The sequence below is a fragment of the Vulpes lagopus genome, chromosome 2, assembly GCF_018345385.1.
Source record: "Vulpes lagopus strain Blue_001 chromosome 2, ASM1834538v1, whole genome shotgun sequence".
Lineage (NCBI taxonomy): Eukaryota > Metazoa > Chordata > Mammalia > Carnivora > Canidae > Vulpes > Vulpes lagopus.
In genome coordinates, this window is record NC_054825.1 from 45,920,867 (window position 1) to 45,943,239 (window position 22,373).

The following is a 22,373-nucleotide window of genomic DNA, read 5'->3' on the forward strand; positions in this document are numbered from 1 at the left end:
CTTTCCGGGGACGGAGCGCTCGCCCTGGAGCGGAGGCACCCCTTCCCCGGGAGGACAAAGCAGGGAGTCAGGCCCACAGCTGTATGTCGGGATCCGAGGCTGCTTCCACTTAGACGAGAAGTTGTCGCAACCGAGAAGTGCCCGTGGACCCGGGGGAGGACCTTTGTGATCCAGACTTGGGGCGCATTTACACTGGGCCCGTTCCCGTGCAAATCCGTGAGGTCTTCTGAGCTCCACACTTCACCCGGAACTGAGAGAGTGGAGGCGCTCCCCTCGCACAGTCTGTATTTGGCCCAGCCTCTCTTGAAAGGTTCCCTCCTTCGCCTCATTTAGACGGATCAGATAGGTCTTTCTTGCTCAATTCATTCAACAACTCCTTTCATGAGTTATAACCACATCGCAAGAAAAATTGGATGCAATTACAATTAGGACCTGTCCAATGTCCTTAAGTCCCAGTTCCACTATACTGATGCTAAGCCACTTGCTCAGCTTTCCTATAACTGAGTATTCTTTTTTTTTTTTTTAAGATTTTATTTATTTATTAATGAGAGACACACACACACATAGAGGCAGAGACACAGGTGGAGGGAGAAGCAGGCTCCATGCAGGGAGCCCGATGTGGGACCCGATTCTGGGTCTCCACGATCCCGCCCTGGGCTGAAGGCAGTGCTAAACCGCTGAGCCACCCGGGCTGCCCTCCTACACCTGAGTATTCTGTGTATAATACATACGAAAGCATTGAGATAGATCATCTTTTGGGCTTACGCCTCTTTGAGATGTCTGTGATTATGCGAATGTCATGACCCACCACTTCCCCCTTTCCCACTGTTTTAAAACCCATTTTCTACCTCTTGGGGAATGGGTGTTGAGAGTAGAAGGGAGTCGCTTTCACTGAAACAGCCTGGTTTGGAAAAGATGGTAGTCTCTTGAATTGTTTCTTCCCTGGACGAGAAAAATCCCCTCTGAACTTTTTCTCCTTGTGATAACAGCAGAAACCAAGCAGCAACAGCCCTTGGAGAGAGGCTAAGTTTCTCTTGACTTCTACGGCGACAAAGACCTTGAGAAAGTTGGTACTTCTGGCCTACGCTGCCAACGTCCTACCACCCAGCCCAAGACAGCCCAAGCTGGACATTAGTGCCTCCCTCTTTATTCCTCTGTGATCATCCAGATCAGCACCTGACTGTTTATTTTCAAATCTCACAAACCCAGCTCAGCCCTCAGATCTTCATAATTTTGGTTCTCAGCTGCTCTTGAAGGTGAATGGAGTCTTGCTTTTTAAATTCATTTTTTTTTTGTATGATTTTGTCTATGTGTAGACACATTTAAGTTCTTGTATGTATCTCCCTTTTGGTTTAGGTATCAGACAGTTCATTCATTATGAGTTGAGGGACTGACAACATAGACAGTAAAGAGTCAAGGCCTCTGCCACCACAGGGCTTATGTTCTGGTGGAAGATAAATAAACATTTTGTATGTCAGAGCATGATGCTGTGGAAAAATATAAAGTGGGTAGGGGGCATAGAGAGTGCTAGTGTGTGTGTGTGTATTGAGGTTTTGCTGTTTTATAGAGGATGGTCAAGATGACCTCTGAGCAGAAATCTGAAAGTTAAGGAGTAAGCCATATGGATATCTGAAAAGTGTTCCAAGAAGAAGCAACAGCAGGGACAGGCCTTATGGTGGGAATATTCTTAATATGTTTGAAGAACAGCAAGGAAGCAGTTGTGGAGTTTCAGGGATAATTTTCCTATTCACATTTAGAGTTGACTTTTCAGGGCCCCTGAAAAAGTACAAGAGTAGCCTATGATTTTTTTTAAGTTATGAAATTTTCCAACTATACACAAAAGTAGAGGACAAGAAACCCTCATGAATCCATCACTCAGATTGATCATTAATATAATGCCGTATTTATTTCATCTCCCTCCTGCCCACTCCACACAGACACATACACACATACACCCTAATGCCCTTTTTGGGCTGGAGTAATATTTTAAAGTAAATCTCAGATATTGGCCATTTCATCTCTAAGAACTTCAGTTGTAATTTCCCATACTGTTTTTTTTTTTTAAATTATTTATTTATTTATGATAGTCACAGAGAGAGAGAGAGAGAGAGGCAGAGACACAGGCAGAGGGAGAAGCAGGCTCCACGCATCGGGAGCCCGACGTGGGATTCAATCCCGGGTCTCCAGGATCGCGACCTGGGCCAAAGGCAGGCGCTAAACCGCTGCGCCACCCAGGGATCCCTCCCATATTGTTTTTGATGAGTCAGGTGCTGCGATCAGTGTTTGCCTTGGCATTGTGCCATATGTCCCCGTCCTGAGTCAGTTATCAGGCTTAGCTTGGTATCTGGGAACAGACCACAGGCCCCTGGAACACACAAGGATTTAGAACAGTGGTTCTCAAATTTTATATGTCGGCATAATTTGGGGGGGTTTGTTAAAACATAAATTACTGGACCGCATCTCTGGAGTTTCTAATTCAGTAGGCCTTAATAGAAGTCTGAGAATTTACATTTCAAATGTTTCCAGATGATGCTGACATTGCAGATCCATAGATCCCAGTCTGATCTATAAACCTAAGATTCAGTAGAACCATATTAGAGACCAAGAACACCTCCTTTTAAGGTTGGAGTGAGTGAGACAGATATGTGCAGAACCAGGAAGGCCTAGATAGTGGTTCTTAATTTTGTGAAATGGCTAGGAGTTAGTGTTTTTCTGACAATTGGGATCATTATTGCATTTTTATTTGGGGAATAGGTTCCAAGACTAGTCCAGGGTATTTTGGCCATGACAACTTAGACCATGTCTAGTAGGGGATTTTCAGTGTTATTGAGGACTTTTTAAGTTAGCTCTGATTGTCATATAAAGGATTCTAGTGGTAATGATATTTAATAAGTCATGATGATTCAATTTGAGTACATAAGTAGAAGTAAAGATTCCCAGAAGAATCTGATTCTGGTGAGGGTTGGTACTGTGGATGAACGGACTAGATAGAGTAGCTTATCATCATCTGGTCTTAACCACCATCACTTTTGACTTCAAGGGTTGATCTAGCATTATGATCTAGAGACTTGCTCTAATCCCAACTCTTGAGCTCAGTCCCAACTTGCTCTAATCCCAACTCTTGAGCTCAAATGGAACAACAGTGTCTTATGTTTGTATAGTGCTTTCACGGTTCATTATCCTTATGAACTATGTGTACAAGTGTGTGTACATGCATGCAAGTATGTCTCTATGCAAGTGTCTGTAATATGTCTAATAAAAGTGTATCCATAAACATGTGTGCCTGTGTAATACCATCTAGCTGTTAAGTGGTGATGAAACCAATTGTTGTCTACTTTCCACAGGAGAGTGACTTGTTACCACCACCACAGCAGAGCCTGACCTCCCCAGCAGATCTCCAGTCAGCCCCTGACATCACCCCCTCCTTTGTCTCCCTCTGTGGCCTCCTAAATGCCCATCCCGTTGGCCTGGGTTCAGCTGGTGGTATGGAGGGGTGCTGCCTAGCACTGACCTGGGAGTGTGTGTGACCCACTGACCCAATGGTGAGAACTGACTGCCCACCTCTCCCATCTGATCATTCATGGGATAGATGGGACCAAGTGCAAACCTCACCTTTTCCTGGTATTTTCCCTCCTACCCTTTTGAAAGGTAGCGTGTTTATCTGAATTAACAGAAAGAGCATGGAGAGAGTGTTACTTGGTGTGTGTACAGGTAGATTTTCTTGGAAAGGGAGGGGAGAGTTTAGTAAGGGATAGAAAGGGAGTGATAGGACAAGAGAGCTTAGCTATGTGTGGTAGCTTCTTTGCAGTAATGATCCTAGAAGGGGCCAGCTTGCACTAGATCTAGATATGCCTAGGAATCAACATTGATGTTGAAGTCTGCGTCTCTCCCTCATTGGCTACCAGAGCCTTAATCATCATACCTACACTCAAGAAGGCCAAAATTCCGTTTTCTTCCATCCCTCACAAGTCAGAGGTAGGCCATGGATATGACCAGATCCTGGAAGAGACAGATGTTCCCAAAGGGTGAGGCAAAGGGAGTAAAGGGAATAGGGCCTCAGTTATTCCATTCTAAGAGGCCTCCCATTCTTTGTGGGAGTCTGTTTCCTGTCACCCCACTCCGTTCCATGGGATGATAGAGATCCAACCAGGGTTGTATTATTTCTCATCACTAGGACATCAAAGGCCAGTTCTGGAATGATGATGATTCGGAGGGAGATAATGAATCAGAGGAGTTTCTCTATGGAGTTCAGGTGAGATTACAACCCCTAAAAACCATGTTGGATAGTCTAAATGTGTGTGTCTCTGAATACAACAAGTAGTGAAGGATTATTCTGGAGCAGGGATAAAATGATATAATACAATGTTCGTATGGTCTGAGCATTGTCTCAGCAGAGCTGATCTCATATCCTTGCTATTGCCTGAGACCTATGTGGAAGCTACCCATGTGTTCTTGGTTGGAAATAATTATTTTTTTACTCTACTAGCTAGTGGGTATCATTTCATTCATTAGGGTCAAATTTTTAAAAGATTATCCTGCCAGTGATTGGTCATGCTGTCATGCACGCTATCACTACCCAGGACAGAATCCTGAAGAGGAATGTTGAACTCTTCACACAGAACCATCTGAGTTAAATTCTATATTCTTCAGCCTGTTCTGGGTTCTCATAGAAGGGATGCCTAAGTATCCCTGGCCAGGGTCAGAGGAAAAGATGCAGGCTTAAGGCTGTGTAGTTCTCAAGCAAGGCCTGCATTTATTTGGTCCACTGAAACTTCTTAGAGTGGAGATGGCAGGAGACTTAGGTGCCAACGATGGATGGCTAGGGCCACCATCATGAGCTCCTTCACAGAAGCAGCCTTTTGCTTATATGTACTGCTGCCATTTGATTTTCCTGTTCCTGGTGTTTGTTCATATTGTTTTTATTTTTCATATCTCTTTTTGCCTCTTTGCCCTCCCCCCATTTCTCCCCACTGTTTTTGCTGCTGACTCAGGGGAGCTGTGCAGCTGACCTGTATCGACACCCACAGCTTGATGCAGACATTGAAGCCGTGAAGGAGATCTACAGTGAGAACTCTGTATCCATCAGGTGGGACTCCACTTCAGGAGCAAGCCACTTCTTTCTAAGCTGTTAAAAGGCTGGAGGTTTTTTCCTTTTATGGTATCATTAGGTGTCTGTGGACATGGATAAATTATGAGCTTAGTGATAGATAGCCGGAGTTGCCTAGAATACTTAAGCTTTGCTGAAAACATTGATGAGGGAAGTATAGCCGCTTTTCTTAGAGGTTTACTCTTATCCTAGATCCCTCTAGGCTGATAGTTTGACCTTTGAGGTAAGAAGGGCTTCTGGCCTGGAGAAAGCCCTGATCATATAAGTGGCCTCAGGCTGCAACTAAGTCTAGATACAGAGCTACCTTCCACTCTTCCCTCTCCCCTGGCCCCAGGCTCAGTTCTCCCTCCTCCTCAGTCTTGTTTCTCCCTTAATGAGTTTCCCCTGTATCTCTGTAGAGAATATGGAACTATCGATGACGTGGACATTGACCTCCACATCAACATCAGCTTCCTCGATGTAAGTGGTGCTAGTACCTGCCAACAACATGTCTAGCTGGACTTGTGGATTTTGTCATGTAGGCCAGGAGTCTTGTTCCTGAGTGCTGTATTTGGAGCACATATTCTTCATCCCTGTCTTTCCTAGACCATCAGCAGACAGTGGTGTGTACTGTCATGTGCATGTGCGTGTCATATAGGGAAACTTCCCAAGTCCATTCCTCTCTCTTGCTAAATGGGAAATTGTTTCCTTTACTCTTGTAGGAGGAAGTCTCTACAGCCTGGAAAGTCCTCCGAACAGAACCTATTGTGTTGAGGCTGCGATTTTCTCTCTCCCAGTACCTTGATGGACCAGGTAAAGGCACTGACTTTGGGCAAGTAAATGCTTTGAGTGTGGCCTAATCCAAAGTTCTAAGTTAACTGAGCCAGAGAAAAGCTAGGAATGAAGCCTTTGGAAATAGTTTGCAGGCCATTAGTAGAGGCTTTTCAGTTTCCTGTCACTGGTATCTCCATTCCCTGTTGCCTGATATCCATCCCCTAAAGGCCTTCTTAGTGATGAAATTGTTTTCTCTGGTCCCCAGATATTATTTATTCCTTCCATTCCCTCCAACTTCCTCATAGAAGCTAAAATATTTTAACCTGGTCAGACAGTTCCCAGAATCTACCCTCTGCCTCAGATGTTTGCCTCTCCATCACTATTGGTTAGAGTATGCTTAGAATCTGAGGAAGCTTGTCCCCTGAACTGGAGTTTTAGACTCCCAGGAAAATAGATTGTACATATTAGGAGCTTTTCCTTCTCTTTGCAGAACCATCAATTGAGGTTTTCCAGCCATCGAATAAGGAAGGGTTTGGGCTGGGTCTTCAGCTGAAAAAGTAAGAACTTTGATCTTTCTGATGATGGACATATAAGGGGAAGAGATGGACATATGGATGAACAGGCAGACCTTTAGATGGAATGTTTCCTCCCAAAAATATCTTTCTGATATATTCCTAAGAAAGACTAAATTTGGAAAGCAAAATTTATGGCTAGGTAGGATATCCTCTGGTTCTGGGGTATCTGGCTTTGAGACTTCCTGGAGGTAAGGAGGGGAGTCATCAGTACTTGCCATTTAAGGATAAGTACAACCCTAGAATTAGGGTAATGTTCTTCACATTTTCTCTAGTGGTATTCTCAGAGTGGGGCTCTAGCAGCTCAGACAGTTTTTAGTTTATGTAATATGTTCAGTGCCTTGCTAATATTGGTGTACAAAGAGAAATAAATGAATTGTAGATTCTTTATATATTCTATTCAGTGAGTAGAATCTAGTGGATACATGTTCTAACACAAGTGAACATATAAGATATAGAAAGAATATAGAGGAAGGAGTGACTCAGTCTGTCTAATGGTGGGTGGAGGGCTGAGTGAATGAATGAAACAGAGATGATTCATGTTTTCAAGGATGGATAAGAGTTGCCCATACAGACAGACTCTGAGAGTGAATAATATTTGCAAGGACATAGTCAGGTGAAGCAGCATGTGTGTAGGAAGCTCAAGTAGTTAAATATTGCCAGTAAAATACAAGGGGAGAGTGGTAGGAATTGAAGCCAGAGAAGTAGGAAGGGGTCCAAATCTGAGAGGATCTTGGGCTTTTATCTTGTAGGCAGCAGGAACATTGAAGGATTTTAGGCAAAGAAAGAATGTGGCCAGACTTCATTTTAGAGAAACGATTCTGGTAGCACTGTGTAAAATCAGTAGGAAATGGTGAAACAAGAGACCAGAACTAGTTTAGTAGGAGGCTTTTGTAGAAGTCCAGACATAAGATGATGAGGGCCTGAGCCAAAGTGTGGCTGTAGGTGAGAATAGAGGTGAAAGATGGACTAGAGAGCTTTCTGGAGTATAGAATCACTAAGAGTTGAATGTTGATTTGGATATGTCATATATGGTCATAAGAACTAAGGAATAGTGGGAAATTACTCTTAGATTTCCAACCTATATGTCTGGGTAATTTGTAATACCACCAATTTGAATAGGGATATAAGAAGAGAAGAGGACCAGGTTTATGGGATAAGGATAGATAATTAGTTCCATTTTAAACATGTTGTTTAAAGATAACTTTGAGGGGAGTCATCTGGGTGGCTCAGTCAGTTGAGTGTCCAACTGTTGGTCTAGGCTCAGATCTTGATCTCAGGGTCGTGAGTTCAAGCCCTGAGTTGGGCTCCATGCTGGGCATGAAGCCTACTTAAAAAAAAGAAAAAGATAATCTTGGGATATTCAAGTGGAGGTACTTAGTACATGGTTAGGTATGTAACAGAAGTTAGGGTTGAAAATATATTCAGTGAATGGGTGGAGATTACAACTGGTATAAAGTAGGAGACTGCTAAGGAAGAACATGATAAAATGGAAAGAAAATAGAATCAAAGGCAGAACACTCTTCAACATCCAGGCAAAATACTCAAGAAACCTGCAGAGTAGGCACAGAAAGAACATTGAAGGCAGTCCAGAGAGGTTGGAGAAGAATAGGAAGCAAATGGTGTCAGAAGGCAAGGGGGAGCGTTTCTACAATGAGGGGAAGAGGCCAGAGAGGATAAGTCAAAGGAGAACATAAGAGATTTTGTTGGATTTAGCATCAGAGTAAGAGCAATCATAGTGGAGTAGCAAAGGTAGAAACCAGACTGCAGTTGAGTTGGGAAGTGAGTGATTAGCAATGAAGTATAAACAATAAGTGTGAACTGAGATATTTGGATGAGGATAGCAGGGAAAGAGAGAGATATAGCTAGACTGGGGTTATGCAGAAACTTGAAACTTTTTGTAGAGTTTGAGAAAGGAACTGACAGGAGAGGGGGATGATTGATGAATCAAGATCCGTAAAGAGGCAAGAAGTGGCTGAGATCTAGAGAATAAATAGAGGAATTAATAGAAGGGTTATCTTGTTTCCAGAGAATGGAGGAATTGAAATAGAGGAAATGGAGATAGATTTTGTAGCAGGCTTGGAAAATTAAAGCTGGTAACTGACAGCTTCAGTTTTCTCTGTTAAGAAGGAAGAGGTTCGGGATCCCTGGTGGCTCAGCGGTTTAGCGCCTGCCTTTGGCCCAGGGCGCAGTCCTGGAGTCCTGGGATCGAGTCCCACGTCGGGCTCCCGGCATGGAGCCTGCTTCTACCTCTGCCTGTGTCTCTGCCTCTCTCTCTCTCTCTCTCTCTCATTGTTTATGTCTATCATGAATAAATAAATAAAATCTTAAAAAAAAAAAGGAAGGAAGAGGTTATCAGCTGTAGGTGAAGCGAAGAGCTTAGAGAAGGCAGTAAGGATTTAGAATAATAGAGTAAAGCCAGAGAGGACTGATCAAAGACAAGTGAAAGGATTGGTAAGACTAGTTGGGGGCTCAGCTCAAGTTGGAAGCCATAAGTTTGGGATATAATTTTTTGCTTAACAATGTTATACCCCTCATGTCCCATTCCTTTTCTTCACTATTCCCAAAATGGAGGGTGGTACTCTATTCCATCCAGAGTACCAACAGTGGTACTCTGTTCCACTGTCAGTATGGTCATTCTTGGCAATAAATTCTCAGGTTCATGGCCATTGAAAGCTCATCTTTGAAATCTTCCACTAAAGGCAAATCATCCCAGAATTGTTCTGGTCCATTAGACTAGGTAATGGGAGTGGGTATTTACCCCTTAGGCAAAGAGGTACTTTAGGACAGTACATTTCCATGTGTTAAGGTCATTATCAGGGGGTCTTCAGACACACATTCCCTTACCACAACTAGCTTACAGCTCCTGGGTCTGAATTTTAGATTAATTGCTTTTCATAGTTTTATTTCTTGACTTCCTCTCCTGCCTGACCTTTTGTAAGTCCATTCACTTTGATTTCTTAGGATCCTGGGTATGTTCACTTCCCAACAATGGAAACATCTCAGCAACGATTTCTTGAAGACCCAGCAGGAAAAAAGGCACAGTTGGTTCAAGGCAAGTGGTACCATCAAGAAGTTCCGAGCTGGCCTCAGCATCTTCTCACCCATCCCCAAGTAAGTGCTGCTCCAGGAGCAGCTCATCTCTAATGATGGTGGTCTTGTCTGAGCTCCAGCTCCACTTGCTTGATTATGTAAACTTACCTATTTTGCTTTCTCCCAAGCTTCTCCAAATTCTGCACCTTTAACTATTAACACCACCCACATGGCCCTGTCCCCCAAGTGTCTTTATCCTTGTACTTCCGACACCAGTATTCATACTTTGTCCTTTCATGGTATGTATTTGAAGAATTGTATGCTAATTTTTTCCAACTTTTCTTTTTATGAACCTCATCCATTATTACCTCTCCTGAGAAAGCAGAGTCTGAGTATAGGCATCAACTCCGTGCCCTCATGAAAGGGTACACTGAGGGGTGCCGGGGTGGCTCAGCTAGTTAAGCATCTGCCTTCGGCTCATGTCATGATCCTAAGATCTTAGGATTGAGCCCTGAAGCAGGCTCCCTACTCAGCAGGGAGCCTGCTTCTCCCTCTCCCTCTGTTTCTCCTGCTTGTGTTCTCTCACACGTACTTTCTGTCTCAAATAAATAAAATCTTAAAAAAAAAAGTACACTGATTCATTATCTAGGTTTTGGAAATAAATATTGTCTCGTTCTATGTCCCAGGCCTACATTTTTCTCCACTGGTGCCTCTAATTTTCCCAAAGGCAAATACAGACCCAGATTTGTAGTTTCCCAGGCACTATTCTTGACAGACTGTCAGACATTAGGCTCTTTGGGCTTCAACCACTTGCTCAGTATAGTATTTAGCACTTAATCATATGTGTAGGGATCCCTGGGTGGTGTAGCGGTTTGGCGCCTGCCTTTGGCCCAGGGCGTGATCCTAGAGACCCGGGATCGACTCCCACGTCGGGCTCCCGGTGCATGGAGTCTGCTTCTCCCTCTGCCTATGTCTCTGCCTCTCTCTGTCTCTCTCTGTGACTATCATAAATAAAAATTTAAAAAAAATTAATCATATGTGTATAAACACCACACACACACACCCTCCCCAAATAAATAGGCATCCTGTCCAAGGGATCATTCCATACCTAGCCTAGATGCTATAGAAATTGACTGAGACTTTGCCTTTGCTTGTCTTCCATGTTCTAATCTGAAGAACACACAAATAATGACATAAAAATCAATTCAGGTTTGTGATCTACTTGTTTTAAAGGTGTTTAACATCCAATGGAACTTTCCTCAGATGGGATTTCTTCTTTGGCTTAAGTTGCTTCACCCATCCTGACCTAGGAGTCAGTGTTCTTCTAAGGGGCTCATTTTGAATCCCTGGTTTCATCACTTCTCTTTGCTTTCTCTCCAGGTCTCCCAGTTTCCCTATCATACAGGACTCCATGCTGAAAGGCAAACTGGGTGTACCAGAGCTTCGAGTTGGGCGCCTCATGAACCGTTCCATCTCTTGCACTATGAAGAACCCCAAAGTGGAGGTGTTTGGCTACCCTCCCAGCCCCCAGGCAGGTCTCCTGTGCCCCCAGCACGTGGGCCTCCCTCCCCCAGCACGGACCTCTCCTTTGGTACATGGGCTGGGGAGGGTTTGACTTGGGTGTCAGGAGGGTGGGAATGGAGATGTGGGAGATAGCTTCTCAAAATCAGGTGGGGGTATGGTTTTTCAGGCATCCTAAATCAAACTTGGACAGGTACCATGAGTGGGCAGAATGGAGCACATTTTTTAATAGCTGAAAACATGTCTAAACTGTCTGGCAAGCTTCTCTGATAGTAGGCCATGAATCAGGGAGTCTGAACTTGGGTATCCCAAGGCATCATGCATGATTTTATTAGGCTGTGGTTAGGACTTGGTCATCTGCTGCTATATTAACCTATTTATCTACCTTGAAGAAGATTAAGGACAGGTGAGCCCTTTTCATGTACTTGTGGCAAAAATATCTAAGGGTTCTTTCTCCAGCTTTGGGATTATTTACAGTAATCGGAGCTAGGGTGAAGCTACTTTAGGAGAATCTTAGGTGTTGAGTGTGAGGTCTGTCTAGACACCAAATTCATAGAAGGCTCATAATGTCTGTCTTTTTACTCTCATCAGGTCAGTGGTCACTGCAAGAACATCCCCACTCTGGAATATGGATTCCTTGTCCAGGTAATTGAGTTCAAAGCTTCATTCCTAAGCCTTTCCCCTGTTTTCTGACCCATCTGTTCCCCTAACATCTCCCAGCTCCTCAGTTAAATATTTCCTGAATTGCTTGGCTCCCAGAACCATACTAAGCATTTGTGGATAGCAGAAAAGAAGGCATAGTTCCTATCCTCAAGAAGCTTATGGCATTATTGGGAAGACGCTTACAGACCATGTCTGATCAAGTGCCAATTTTAAGTGCATAGGTGTCAAGATATGAGAGGGATTGACACTGATTTCCTTATGATCCCCAACATCCTCATTTAGATGACCTTCAGTTTTCCCTATACCTCCTCTTTCATTGCTCAGCTACTACTGGGTCTTTTTTTTTTTTTTTAATATCTCTTTATTCCCTGGGCGTGCTTTTTCTCACTTTTCCATCTGTATTATCTTTGTTCACATCATTATCTCTGGCCTTCCTGCCCATATTGGCTTGTTGCAGTCAAGCCTCAATGCTACCTTTGCCATAAAATTCTTCTCTAGTACTCCAACCATATTAGGTAGGAGTGATCTCTTCTCTCATTGAACTCTTAAGGTGCTTTTTATTTTGTATGGCACCTCTGTGTTGTGTACCATATGCTGCCTTGAGTTGTAATTAATCTGTATATGTGCCACAGTTGAGTTGTAATTAATTTGTATGTGTCACATCTCCCTTGTTGGCATTGAGGGTCTGAGAAGAGAATCTTTTATGTTATTGCATAATCAAGGAGACCATTCACCAAACTGGGTACATAGTAGGCATTTGGTACATCTGTGTGAGGAGAAGCCCTTTCATCTCCCTTTCCCAGCCCAAAAGTATGTGAAATGGGAACAATTTGATTTATACAGAAGCATACCTGGTAGAAAGAGTCATGGTAAGACAGAGTGTGGTTTTATTTCATTATTGTTGTTTTTTAGGTTTTGTCTTTAGGTAAGCTGTATACCCAGTGTGGGGCTTGAACTCATGACCCTGAGATCAAGAGTTGTGTGGTCCACAGACTGAGCCAGCTAGGTGCCCCTAGACAGAGTGTTTTAGAAAATTCTTTACTAATGAGCACTGGGTGTTTTATGCAACTGATGAATTACTAAATTCTATTCCTGAAACTAATAAAACATTATATGTTACCTTAAAAAAATTGTTTAGGATATTGCCATTTGGCTCTGGATTTGTGCTCTCTTCCCAACAGAGTTGTATCTCTGGTTTTGACCAGTGGACAGGCTGATTGTTCCGGATAGTTGAAATGGCTTCTCAGGCCTCCTACCATGTAATCATGGACTGAATATTTACCTATCTCAGAGGGACAATCTGTAATTACTTCAACTAAGGTTAATAGTTTGGTTAGTACCTGTTAATGTTTATAAAATACTTTCATGAAAATTATCTCATTAATCCCCATTTCTCTGAGGTGAATAATATCTTACTTTGTAAATGAAGAAACCAAGGCTCAGGGATCCCTGGGTGGCGCAGCGGTTTGGCGCCTGCCTTTGGCCCAGGGCGCGATCCTGGAGACCTGGGATCGAATCCCACGTCAGGCTCCCGGTGCATGGAGCCTGCTTCTCCCTCTGCCTGTGTCTCTGCCTCTCTCTCTCTCACTGTGTGCCTATCATAAATAAATAAAAAATTAAAAAAAAAAAAAGAAACCAAGGCTCAGGTTAACCTATTTGCCCAAAGTTACATATGTTATTTTTTTAAAAAAGATTTATTGATTTATTCATGAGAGAGAAAGAGAGAGGGAATGAGAAAGAGAGAGAGAGGCAGAGACACAGGCAGAGGGAGAAGCAGGCTCTTCATAGGGAGCTCGATGTGGAACTCAATTCTGGGTCTCTGGGATCACGCCCTGAGCCAAAGGCAGACGCCCAACCACTGAGCCACCAGGCGCCCCAGTTACATGTGTTATTAAGTAGTAGAGGGGTAAGATCTTAAGTCAGCTCTTCTACCATGGCTGGTCTCATTTTTACTATGATATAAAGTGGTAGCTCTCGAGTTGGGCCATCAATTTAACTAAGTGCAGGGCCCAAGAATAGATTTTGCCTTAGGCACAGAGCTGGGAAGAGGGAGAGTAGCTGGAAAAGAAGCTCAAATTATTTCCCATATCTGTGCCTGTATTTCCAAAAGACTTGATACAATCTCTTCTCTCCCAAGATCATGAAGTATGCAGAGCAGAGGATTCCAACATTGAATGAGTACTGTGTGGTGTGTGACGAGCAGCATGTCTTCCAGAATGGGTCCATGCTTAAGGTATATGCCCTAATCTGTGACCATCTTCCTTGAACCCCTAGCTAAAGCTCCTTCACTCCTCATCTCTCCTTTATTCCTTTCTTCCTGGGTCTGTAGTAAAGACAGAATTCTGTCTTTATTCTCTGGGACTCTAGAAATAATTGTTTTTCTCAGAAAACAAATCTCAGCAGTCCTATTTGGAAAGATAAGGATATATGGATATTTTTGAAGATATAATCCCCATTCAACATTTAAAAATAGGGGTCAGGTGTTGATGAAGATGATTGCATATGATGCTGTTCTCAAGGACTCCCAAGTCTAGGTGGGTGGACAGATACCACACTATAAGTATGTAGAAAAGATACGAACAATGTTGTAGGAGCTCACAAGTGAGAGCATCTAACTACTTAAGGAAGTCATGGAAGGCTTCATAGAAGAGACAGCATTAATTCTTAAACTTAAAAAAGTAAGGTATTTTAATTAAGACTTACTTATAATTTTCTCATGATATAGAGAGCCCCAAATTCCTACTTCATTCTAGAGTTGTCTGAGGTCAGATTTTTCCTTCTTTCCCTGTAACACCTTCTTACTGCATACCGTGTGCCACTACTGTCTGTTTAATATGTCCATTCAGCCAGCTGTCTGTACTCGTGAGCTGTGTGTTTTCTCCTTCTACACACTGGGAGTCATGTCGGGAGCTGCGGAGGAGGTCGCTACTGGAGCAGAGGTATGGAAGAAGGAAAAGCTGCTGGCGAACTGGAATCAAGAAAGGCCAGGGAACCTAGCATTTCACTTCTTGCAATTTCACCTCTAGAAATGTTTTCATATGTAAGGATGTTCACAATACTGTTGTTTGTAATAGAAAAAAGCACGGATACAATTCCATCTGTGGGGGTTCGGTGAAAGAAATCCTGGTATGTCCTTACAGTGGAAATACTATATAGCTATTACTTATGGGTAGAAAATTATAACATATATGAAAAAGAAAATATGATAGTATGTGTAATATAGTTCTTTTTCAGTTGCCTATTTAATAAAATAACTGTTTCCATAGGAAAAATAGTCTAAAAGGATTGACATCAGACTTAACAGTTGTACTTGTGAGGAATGAGATTTGTTTGGGGATAGGGGGATGATTTTTATCTTCTTTAGTCACTTTTTAATTGATTGTTAATTGAATTCTTATGAACAGCCTGTATTTTCTAATGAAAAGACCATAAGCATGTTTGCTTTTAAAAAGAACAACAGAGAGAAGTGCTGAGAGCCTCTTGAGAGGTGGACCCCTGCTGGACACTGTGACTCCCAGCTCTGGGAGATCCCTTAGTTTCTGCCCCCTTTCTCTCTTTTCCCTGAAGGTGGTGGATCTGCTGGTGGCCATGTGTAGGGCAGCTTTGGAGTCCCCTAGAAAGAGCATCATCTTTGAGCCTTATCCCTCTGTGGTGGACCCCACTGATCCCAAGACTCTGGCCTTTAACCCCAAGGTATTGTTGCTTGGGAAGAAACGATAAGAAGTAGTGGGAGTTTGTGGGCCGTTATTCAGTGGAATGCGGGACAGAAAGAATGGAACACTTGGTTCTCGGGAACTTCTAAACCCCAAGCTTTAGCTCTTGTGAATAAATGAGTTTGTTAGAAGGAGGTGGGAAGAATTAATATTATTGTGTTATGTTAGGGAAGAATATAGACTGGAGCCAGGCAGACCTGGATTCCATTTGCGGGTCTGTTGTTCCCTAGCTTAATGGTGTAAGAAAAGCCACTAAACCTTTCTGAACCTCAATTTGCTTATCTGTAAAGAGGGTGTAATACCTACCCTGCAGATGGTTGTAAAAGTGATAGATAGCATATGCAAAGTACTGTATTAGGGTTTTCCAGGGAAACAACCAATAGGAGATACATATCAAAAGAGATTTATTAGAAGGAAGTGGGCTCATGCAGTTAGAAGGTTGAGAACTCCCAGGTTCTGCAGTTGCCAGGCTGGAGACCCAGGAGAGCCAGTGCTGTCAATTACAATCCAAAAGCTGGCAGTCTTGAGATCCAAAAAGAGCAGATTTTTCAATTCTGATCCAAAGGTAGAAAAAGGCCAGTGAGTGTCCTAGCTTCAGCAGTCAGGCAGGGGGAGGTCCCTCATACTTGGTCCTTTTGGTCTCTTCAGACCTTCAACTGATTGGGCGAGGCCCACCCAAATGAGGGTGGGAAATCTGCTTTACTCAGAGGGCTGATTCAAAGGTTAATATCATCTAAAAACACCCTCACAGACACACTGAGAGTAATGTGTGACAAAATATTCAGGCCCTCCGTGACTCAGTCAGATCAACTCGATTAACCGATTAACCATTGATGAAATTAACCATCACAAGTACACAGCAGAGTACCTCACCATTACCCTTCTTACTATGTATCAGGCACTGTATAGGTTCTTTACATAATGTTAATATATTTATTACATAATGTCTTCAGAACATCTCTGTGAGTGTTGCAGGAATGTTTATCTTCATTTACATACAGAGATACCAAGGTTCTAAGAGGTTAAGTAACCTCCCCTATTACGTCCAGCTGGTAAAAGAGAACTAGCATGTGATTCAGAACTGTCTGACATTAAATCTGTGTTCTTTCCATGACATGCTATACTGTTTCTCTGGGGCCTAGACTTCTTTTGTACATCTGGCCCTTCTTTTCATCACATCTTCCTCTCCACTTTTCTTCATCTGGGTCTTCTCTTCCCATTGATTCCCCACAGAAGAAGAATTATGAGCGACTTCAGAAAGCTCTGGATAGTGTGATGTCCATCCGGGAGATGACCCAGGTATTCTGCTCTCTGCCTGTCCTGCTTACGTGCCCTGTTGTGCCTGGAATCCATGGGAGTGGAGTAAAGATTTAGAAATGCTATTCTGTTTCCTCACTGTATTTTCTTTAGTGTTCCCCCTTCAGCCTTCCCAGTTCTTGTTCTCTGTTATTCCTCTTTTCTCACTCCTGATGTCTCTCTCAGCCTCTATCTTTGCTGCCAGTTCCTTCATGAGTTGTTCATATTTAATGTTTTCCCCATAATTCTTAGGGAATGAAAGAAATGAGGGAAAGACTTCTGCCCAGGGTTGGGAGGGTGAGGAGGGGGCTTGGACGTAAGGAACTCGCCCCAGGGGCCTACATCTTCTGTCCTTCTAGGGGTGGGGCAGCAACATGGAGCAGTGACCATCCTTTGACTCAAGGCTGCCCCTCACCAGACTTCCCCACCCCTCGTCTGCAATCTCTGCATGAATAGACATTCATTTGTACTCACATTTACAGGTGGGCCTCTTCTCAGCAAATCCTATATATCACAGTTCAGATTAACACATAAGATATACCTAGGAGGGGTGATTTGTCAGAAAGACTCTCTGCTTTATGTAAACTTTACCACAGGATTCCTTAGCCTGATCTTTCTGGGACATTGATTTTATTTATTTTTGATTTAAAGTCAACTTTTTAGGGTTGTAGGAATTGCATAAAATGAGGGAGACCCACCTGCATGTTGTTTTGTAAGCATTTTCAGTCATTTTCATATTTATTTATGAGTCTTCCCAATTTGACTGGGCTCCTTGAGGGTGGGAACCATCTCCTCTTGCCTTTGTGTGGCCTTCAGTGCCTACCTTGCCCTGGGCCCTGATAGTCAGTCTGTTTGAAGTGGGAGGGTTCCCACCTCTCCTGGGAGATAACTTTATGGCCTTTGTCTTACAGGGTTCATATTTAGAAATTAAGAAGCAGATGGATAAACTGGATCCCTTGGCCCATCCTCTCTTGCAGTGGTAAGTAGTACAGATGGAATGGTTCATCCTTTGGGGATTGGAGGGGAGGTGTGGGTGTGTATAGTATGAGACACGGAACCTGCACCTTCTTTTAGAGGCAGTTTTTTAGCATCCTCCCTGAAGTTATACATGTTCTGGCTGCTTTCTGGAAAAGAACTCGGAACCTCCCAAGAGCTCACAAATTCTGACACCATTTCTCAGGTTCTCTTTAGGTATATCTTGTTTCCCAATAGGTTTTTAAGTACCTCTGCATGTAGGAATTAGTACTGTTTCAACTAAGTTTTCTCTGCATCCAAAGAGGTCTGACTCCCTCTTCTACTCCTTTAGACCTGTCTCAAGACCTGTCTCAAGACCTTCCCTGTTGATGTACACTGTCCAGAGCCTTGAGGCACTATTATTATTCCCTTCTACAAAAGATTCTGAGCATTCTCTGCTGCCCTCCACCGCCTGCCCTCCTTCCCTCATCTTGATTTCTGTTGTTTTCCTGACATAGCTTTCCCCTCTTTCCCTAGTCAGCTTTTGACATCAGTGCTTTCTCAATGCAACATTCTCTCTCAGAGCATGAGGGATGTGGCCAGGCATAGACTATCCAGGATGGCATCACCAGTAAATGAGTGAAGCCCAAAGAACCAAACTGTCCACTACACGAGATAACATTGCCTTGCTGAGCCCTCACTGTTTTATGCCTTTGTTCTCCTGTTCTCTGAGTTCAGCCTACACACAGCCCAGTCTGTCCTTGAATCCTCAGGAAGTTTGTTGTAGTTTCTTCTTTTTCTTTCTCCCATCCTCCAGAGCCCTGAAGGCTTCCTTTGAGCTCGATAGGATGGCTTTTAAGCCCCAGTTGTATGTCTCTAAATCCTAAGAACAAGTTGTCACCCTGCTAATACAGATCCCTGCTAACTTTTTACATTTTTTTAAATTTTTGTAGCTGATCTTATGTACTCTTCCTTTTGTATTATCCTTTCCTTTCCCTAGATGTAGCAGTCTCCCTACCACCCCTCTCTTTCATCCATCGTTTACCGAGTAACTAGCTGGTCTCTGGTCAGAAGCTTCCCTTTTATGCTTTTCTACCCAAGCATTACCACCCACAGGAATATCCAGATAGTAATCTGAACATTTCACACAATTCAGATAGCCCTGGAATCCTTGCTTGTTCTCTCAGGGGTTTAGCAAGGCTCTGCTTTGTTCTGGATGGTCTAGCCACACACTCATTCTTTCCATTCCTTTTTTTTTTTTTCTGTTTTATGCTAGGATCATCTCTAGCAACAGGTCACACATTGTCAAACTACCTCTCAGCAGGGTAAGTGACCATTCTTCTTCTAAATAAACTCTTTAAATTTCTGGTGAGGGGCAGGGAGGTCAAACCAGCTAACCATATTGGTTCTAGACTTGTCTCGTTGGCTCTGTCCATCAACAGTAGTCTTTGGACCTAAGCATATCCTCACTATTTGGGGTCAGGGCAAACCTGATTTGCTCCCTATCCTCAACCCTTCCCTCCCTGATCTCCATTTCTTCTCTGTTTTCCTGACCCGACCCCCACCCTGGGCAGCAGCTGAAGTTCATGCACACCTCACACCAGTTCCTCCTGCTGAGCAGCCCTCCTGCCAAGGAGGCTCGGTTCCGGACCGCCAAGAAGCTCTATGGCAGCACCTTTGCCTTCCAGTGAGGAGCGTGGGGACTGGGGGTGGGGGGACAACAAATAATTTAGGGGGATGGGAGGGCAACTTCACTTGAGGTATATGTGTGTTATCTATATCCATCAGCCAATCAGATATTTATTATTATTATGACAGGTACTCTGGAAGGTAGAAAGATACATATGATATGGTCTTTACTCTCAAGCTACTTATGTTGTAGGTTGAGGAGAAATGACATTTACATATAAAAAGCTGTGGTTGAAGGAACAGATTAGAGGAGATAGGTCTGAAGGGTATTTTGAAGGAAATGAGCAATTTATGCCTGTTTGTGGGGAGAAAGAGAAAGTGAGAGAGATATTATGAAGGGAATGGTGGTACCCTTTTCTTAAAACAGACATGAAGTCAGGACTGGCTGCCGTATTTGGGATCAGTGATAAGCTTGTCAAGTGTGAGATGAATCTGCTTAACTTGAAGTATCAGGAAAATAGACAAATGAAAATACTGAACCAACATTTGGGGATTTAGGATGGGACTAGCTGAAGTACAGAAAAAAGGATGGGACTGGAAACTAAATGGAGGGTTAGCTGCACATATTTTGCATGCCTGTGGCTATGTCCATGTGCATCACTAGGTGTATCTGCTCTATCATGGTGTCCTGTGTGGGTGAGATTGGGTGGGAGTGGCAGTCTTGGAAGTGCTTCTGGGCACCTCAGACTTTGAGGAGACCTGTATTCTACCCTCCTTACAGTGGGTCCCACATTGAGAACTGGCATTCGATCCTGCGCAATGGGCTGGTCAATGCATCCTACACCAAACTGCAGGTGAGGCTGTGCCCCTTTCCCTTTCTCTCCACCCCCTCCCTGCCCTACTCAATTTTAGGGAAGGCTGCTCTAGAGTAGTCAACTGTTTTTGCTTCAGCATCCTCAAATCTAGCCTGCCGGGGGCTTCCCTAGGAAAGAGGTTGGAACTGTTTGTATAGCATGAATGTGGCTTTCGTATAATTGACCCCAGGCTGTGTTTTTTGGTGGTTTTGGGAATGGGATTGTAGCAATAAGCAGGAATATGAATTGCTGACTGCAGCCACTGTGATAAATTAACCTATTAAACAGTTTTTTTAAATTTATGTGACTGTTCATTCAAAAAGTTGATAGAAAAGGCTTATTTCTTTGCCCTGTGAGACTCCAAGGAATGGTTATTGTTTCTCCACTTGGCTACCTGTTCTATCATTCCCTTTTTGGAATCTGAATATGTACCAAGGCCTGGAGACAGGAGTATGGATTCTGAGGGACTGACTCAGTGGCTCTGCCACTCCTCACTTTCCAAGACCTCGGTTTCTAGTAGGGCAAAGGGGTTAACCTGCATCCACTTTTCAGCCAAGTAGCTTTTCAAGAACAAGTTCCTAGCGTTATCTGAATGAGTAAGAAGGTAATTGGAGGGACAGAGGGCTGGATAAGCCTTGTGGCTGCCTAATATACAGCCATGGGAGGGCCCAGGCTCATATTGCTCATCCTGGTGTTTCCCTGCAAGCTGCATGGAGCAGCCTATGGCAAAGGCATCTACCTGAGCCCCATCTCCAGTATTTCCTTTGGATACTCAGGTAAGAAACACTCTCTGGCCACCTTGACTCTATTTACATCGCATCCATTTTGTAAATACATAATCTATGCTATCTCCTCTTCCTTCATCATGGACACTTGGTCTGTGTCAGCTCTCTCCCCAGTCATAGACACATAGTCTGTCTTTTTCCCTCCTCCTACTAGAAATTTAGATTCTTTAGAAGGCAAGGCCAATTATCTCCCTTTCCCTTAGGTGGTCCTCTTCTCCATGGGGATGGTTTTATTCATTGTAGAGGCTTGGCTCTGAGATTAAGTTAGGGAATAACTGGGAGATTGGAACGAGGTTTTTCATAGACCACTTTTTGGTGTTAGCAGTAGCTTGTCATTATTATAGATAGTGTACGTATCCATGTGCATGTGAGTTGATATATGAATACACTTGAAGGTTTGAGTATCTTCCATTTTCTTACATGTCTGGGGACATTGTTCTCCTTGTCATCTACCTTTTAAAATATAAACTGTCTATAATTATATAATAATATTATAATAGTTACATTGGATGGAAGTGAAAGCCTTTTATTCCAAAGATAAGGCATGAATGAAGCCCATATTTTAGTCAGGAGATAAGTCCAGCTTTGTTCTGTTCAGAAAATGAATCTGACTCGAGGCTCACAGTGTACCAGGTTCATGTCTTAGTTCTTTTTCAGTCTTCTTTTGTTTTTCTTATTCTATATAGTCTTTGTATAAAGGATATCCACCATATATTGCGTGTCTGACATACAAAGGGAACAGTGTTAGATTCTTTATAGATTATGTAGTATTCTCCAGTAATTATAACTGTCATAAAGGTAGGAAAACTTAGATCCAGAATCAGAACTAGAAGAGTCTCTAAATTTTAAACTACTCTAACAAATAACAAACCAAAAAACTCACCAAACCCAGATAAGTTTTATAAGTGAGTCTTAAACCAAACCTTAACCAAACCAAACAAATTACTGTAGTCGTATACAAATTATCCAGAGAATTGAAAAAGAATTATAAGTCATAAAAGATCAGTAAATTTGACTTTATTAAAACTAAAAACTTGTGTTCGTCAGAAGACATCTTAAGAAAATGAAGTTATAAACCAGAAGACATTTAGCAACACACTTAAGTACAAAAGATCAGTAATAAAAATGTATTTTTAAAATGCTTGAAAATCAATAAGAAAAAGACAATCCAATAGAAAAATAGGTGAATGAAATGAACAGGCATTTCACTGAAGAAATGACCAAAAAATATGAAAAGCTGCTCAACCGCTATTTTTTTAAAAGGATTTTATTAATTATTCATGAGAGACACAGAGAAGCAGAGACATAATCAGAGGGAGAGGCAGGTTCCCTTTGGGGAGCCTGATGCAGGACTTGATTTCAGGACCCCGGGGCCACACCCTGAGCCGAAGGCAGATGCTCAACCACTGAGCCACCCAGGCACCCCTGCTCAACCACTGTTAATCAAGGAAGTAAAATCAAGACCAAGATGACTTACTGTTTAGCACCCATGT

The 22,373-nt window shown here is 42.9% G+C and overlaps 1 protein-coding gene across 8 annotated transcripts in view; it reads left to right on the plus strand.

Annotated features, from left to right (window-relative positions):
* The window catches only part of PARP6 (poly(ADP-ribose) polymerase family member 6), a 28,398-nt gene that overhangs the window by 594 nt on the left and 5,431 nt on the right, over positions 1-22,373 (plus strand). For 2 of the 8 annotated variants that reach the window (XM_041744836.1, XM_041744835.1), the window contains exons 2-20: positions 993-1,256; positions 3,345-3,542; positions 4,175-4,252; positions 4,992-5,086; positions 5,506-5,566; positions 5,809-5,899; positions 6,351-6,417; positions 9,397-9,546; positions 10,846-11,056; positions 11,578-11,631; positions 13,787-13,882; positions 14,496-14,588; positions 15,217-15,342; positions 16,596-16,661; positions 17,570-17,637; positions 18,889-18,937; positions 19,187-19,299; positions 20,023-20,095; positions 20,802-20,871. In XM_041744836.1, the coding sequence (XP_041600770.1) occupies positions 3,540-3,542; positions 4,175-4,252; positions 4,992-5,086; positions 5,506-5,566; positions 5,809-5,899; positions 6,351-6,417; positions 9,397-9,546; positions 10,846-11,056; positions 11,578-11,631; positions 13,787-13,882; positions 14,496-14,588; positions 15,217-15,342; positions 16,596-16,661; positions 17,570-17,637; positions 18,889-18,937; positions 19,187-19,299; positions 20,023-20,095; positions 20,802-20,871 (1,564 nt within the window). In that variant the 5' untranslated portion in view covers positions 993-1,256; positions 3,345-3,539. Of the gene's footprint in view, positions 1-989; positions 1,257-3,344; positions 3,543-4,174; positions 4,253-4,991; positions 5,087-5,505; positions 5,567-5,808; positions 5,900-6,350; positions 6,418-9,396; positions 9,547-10,845; positions 11,057-11,577; positions 11,632-13,786; positions 13,883-14,495; positions 14,589-15,216; positions 15,343-16,595; positions 16,662-17,569; positions 17,638-18,888; positions 18,938-19,186; positions 19,300-20,022; positions 20,096-20,801; positions 20,872-22,373 lie in introns of all 8 variants that reach the window. The other 6 variants (XM_041744834.1, XM_041744833.1, XM_041744837.1 and 3 more) reach the window with 5 other exon arrangements.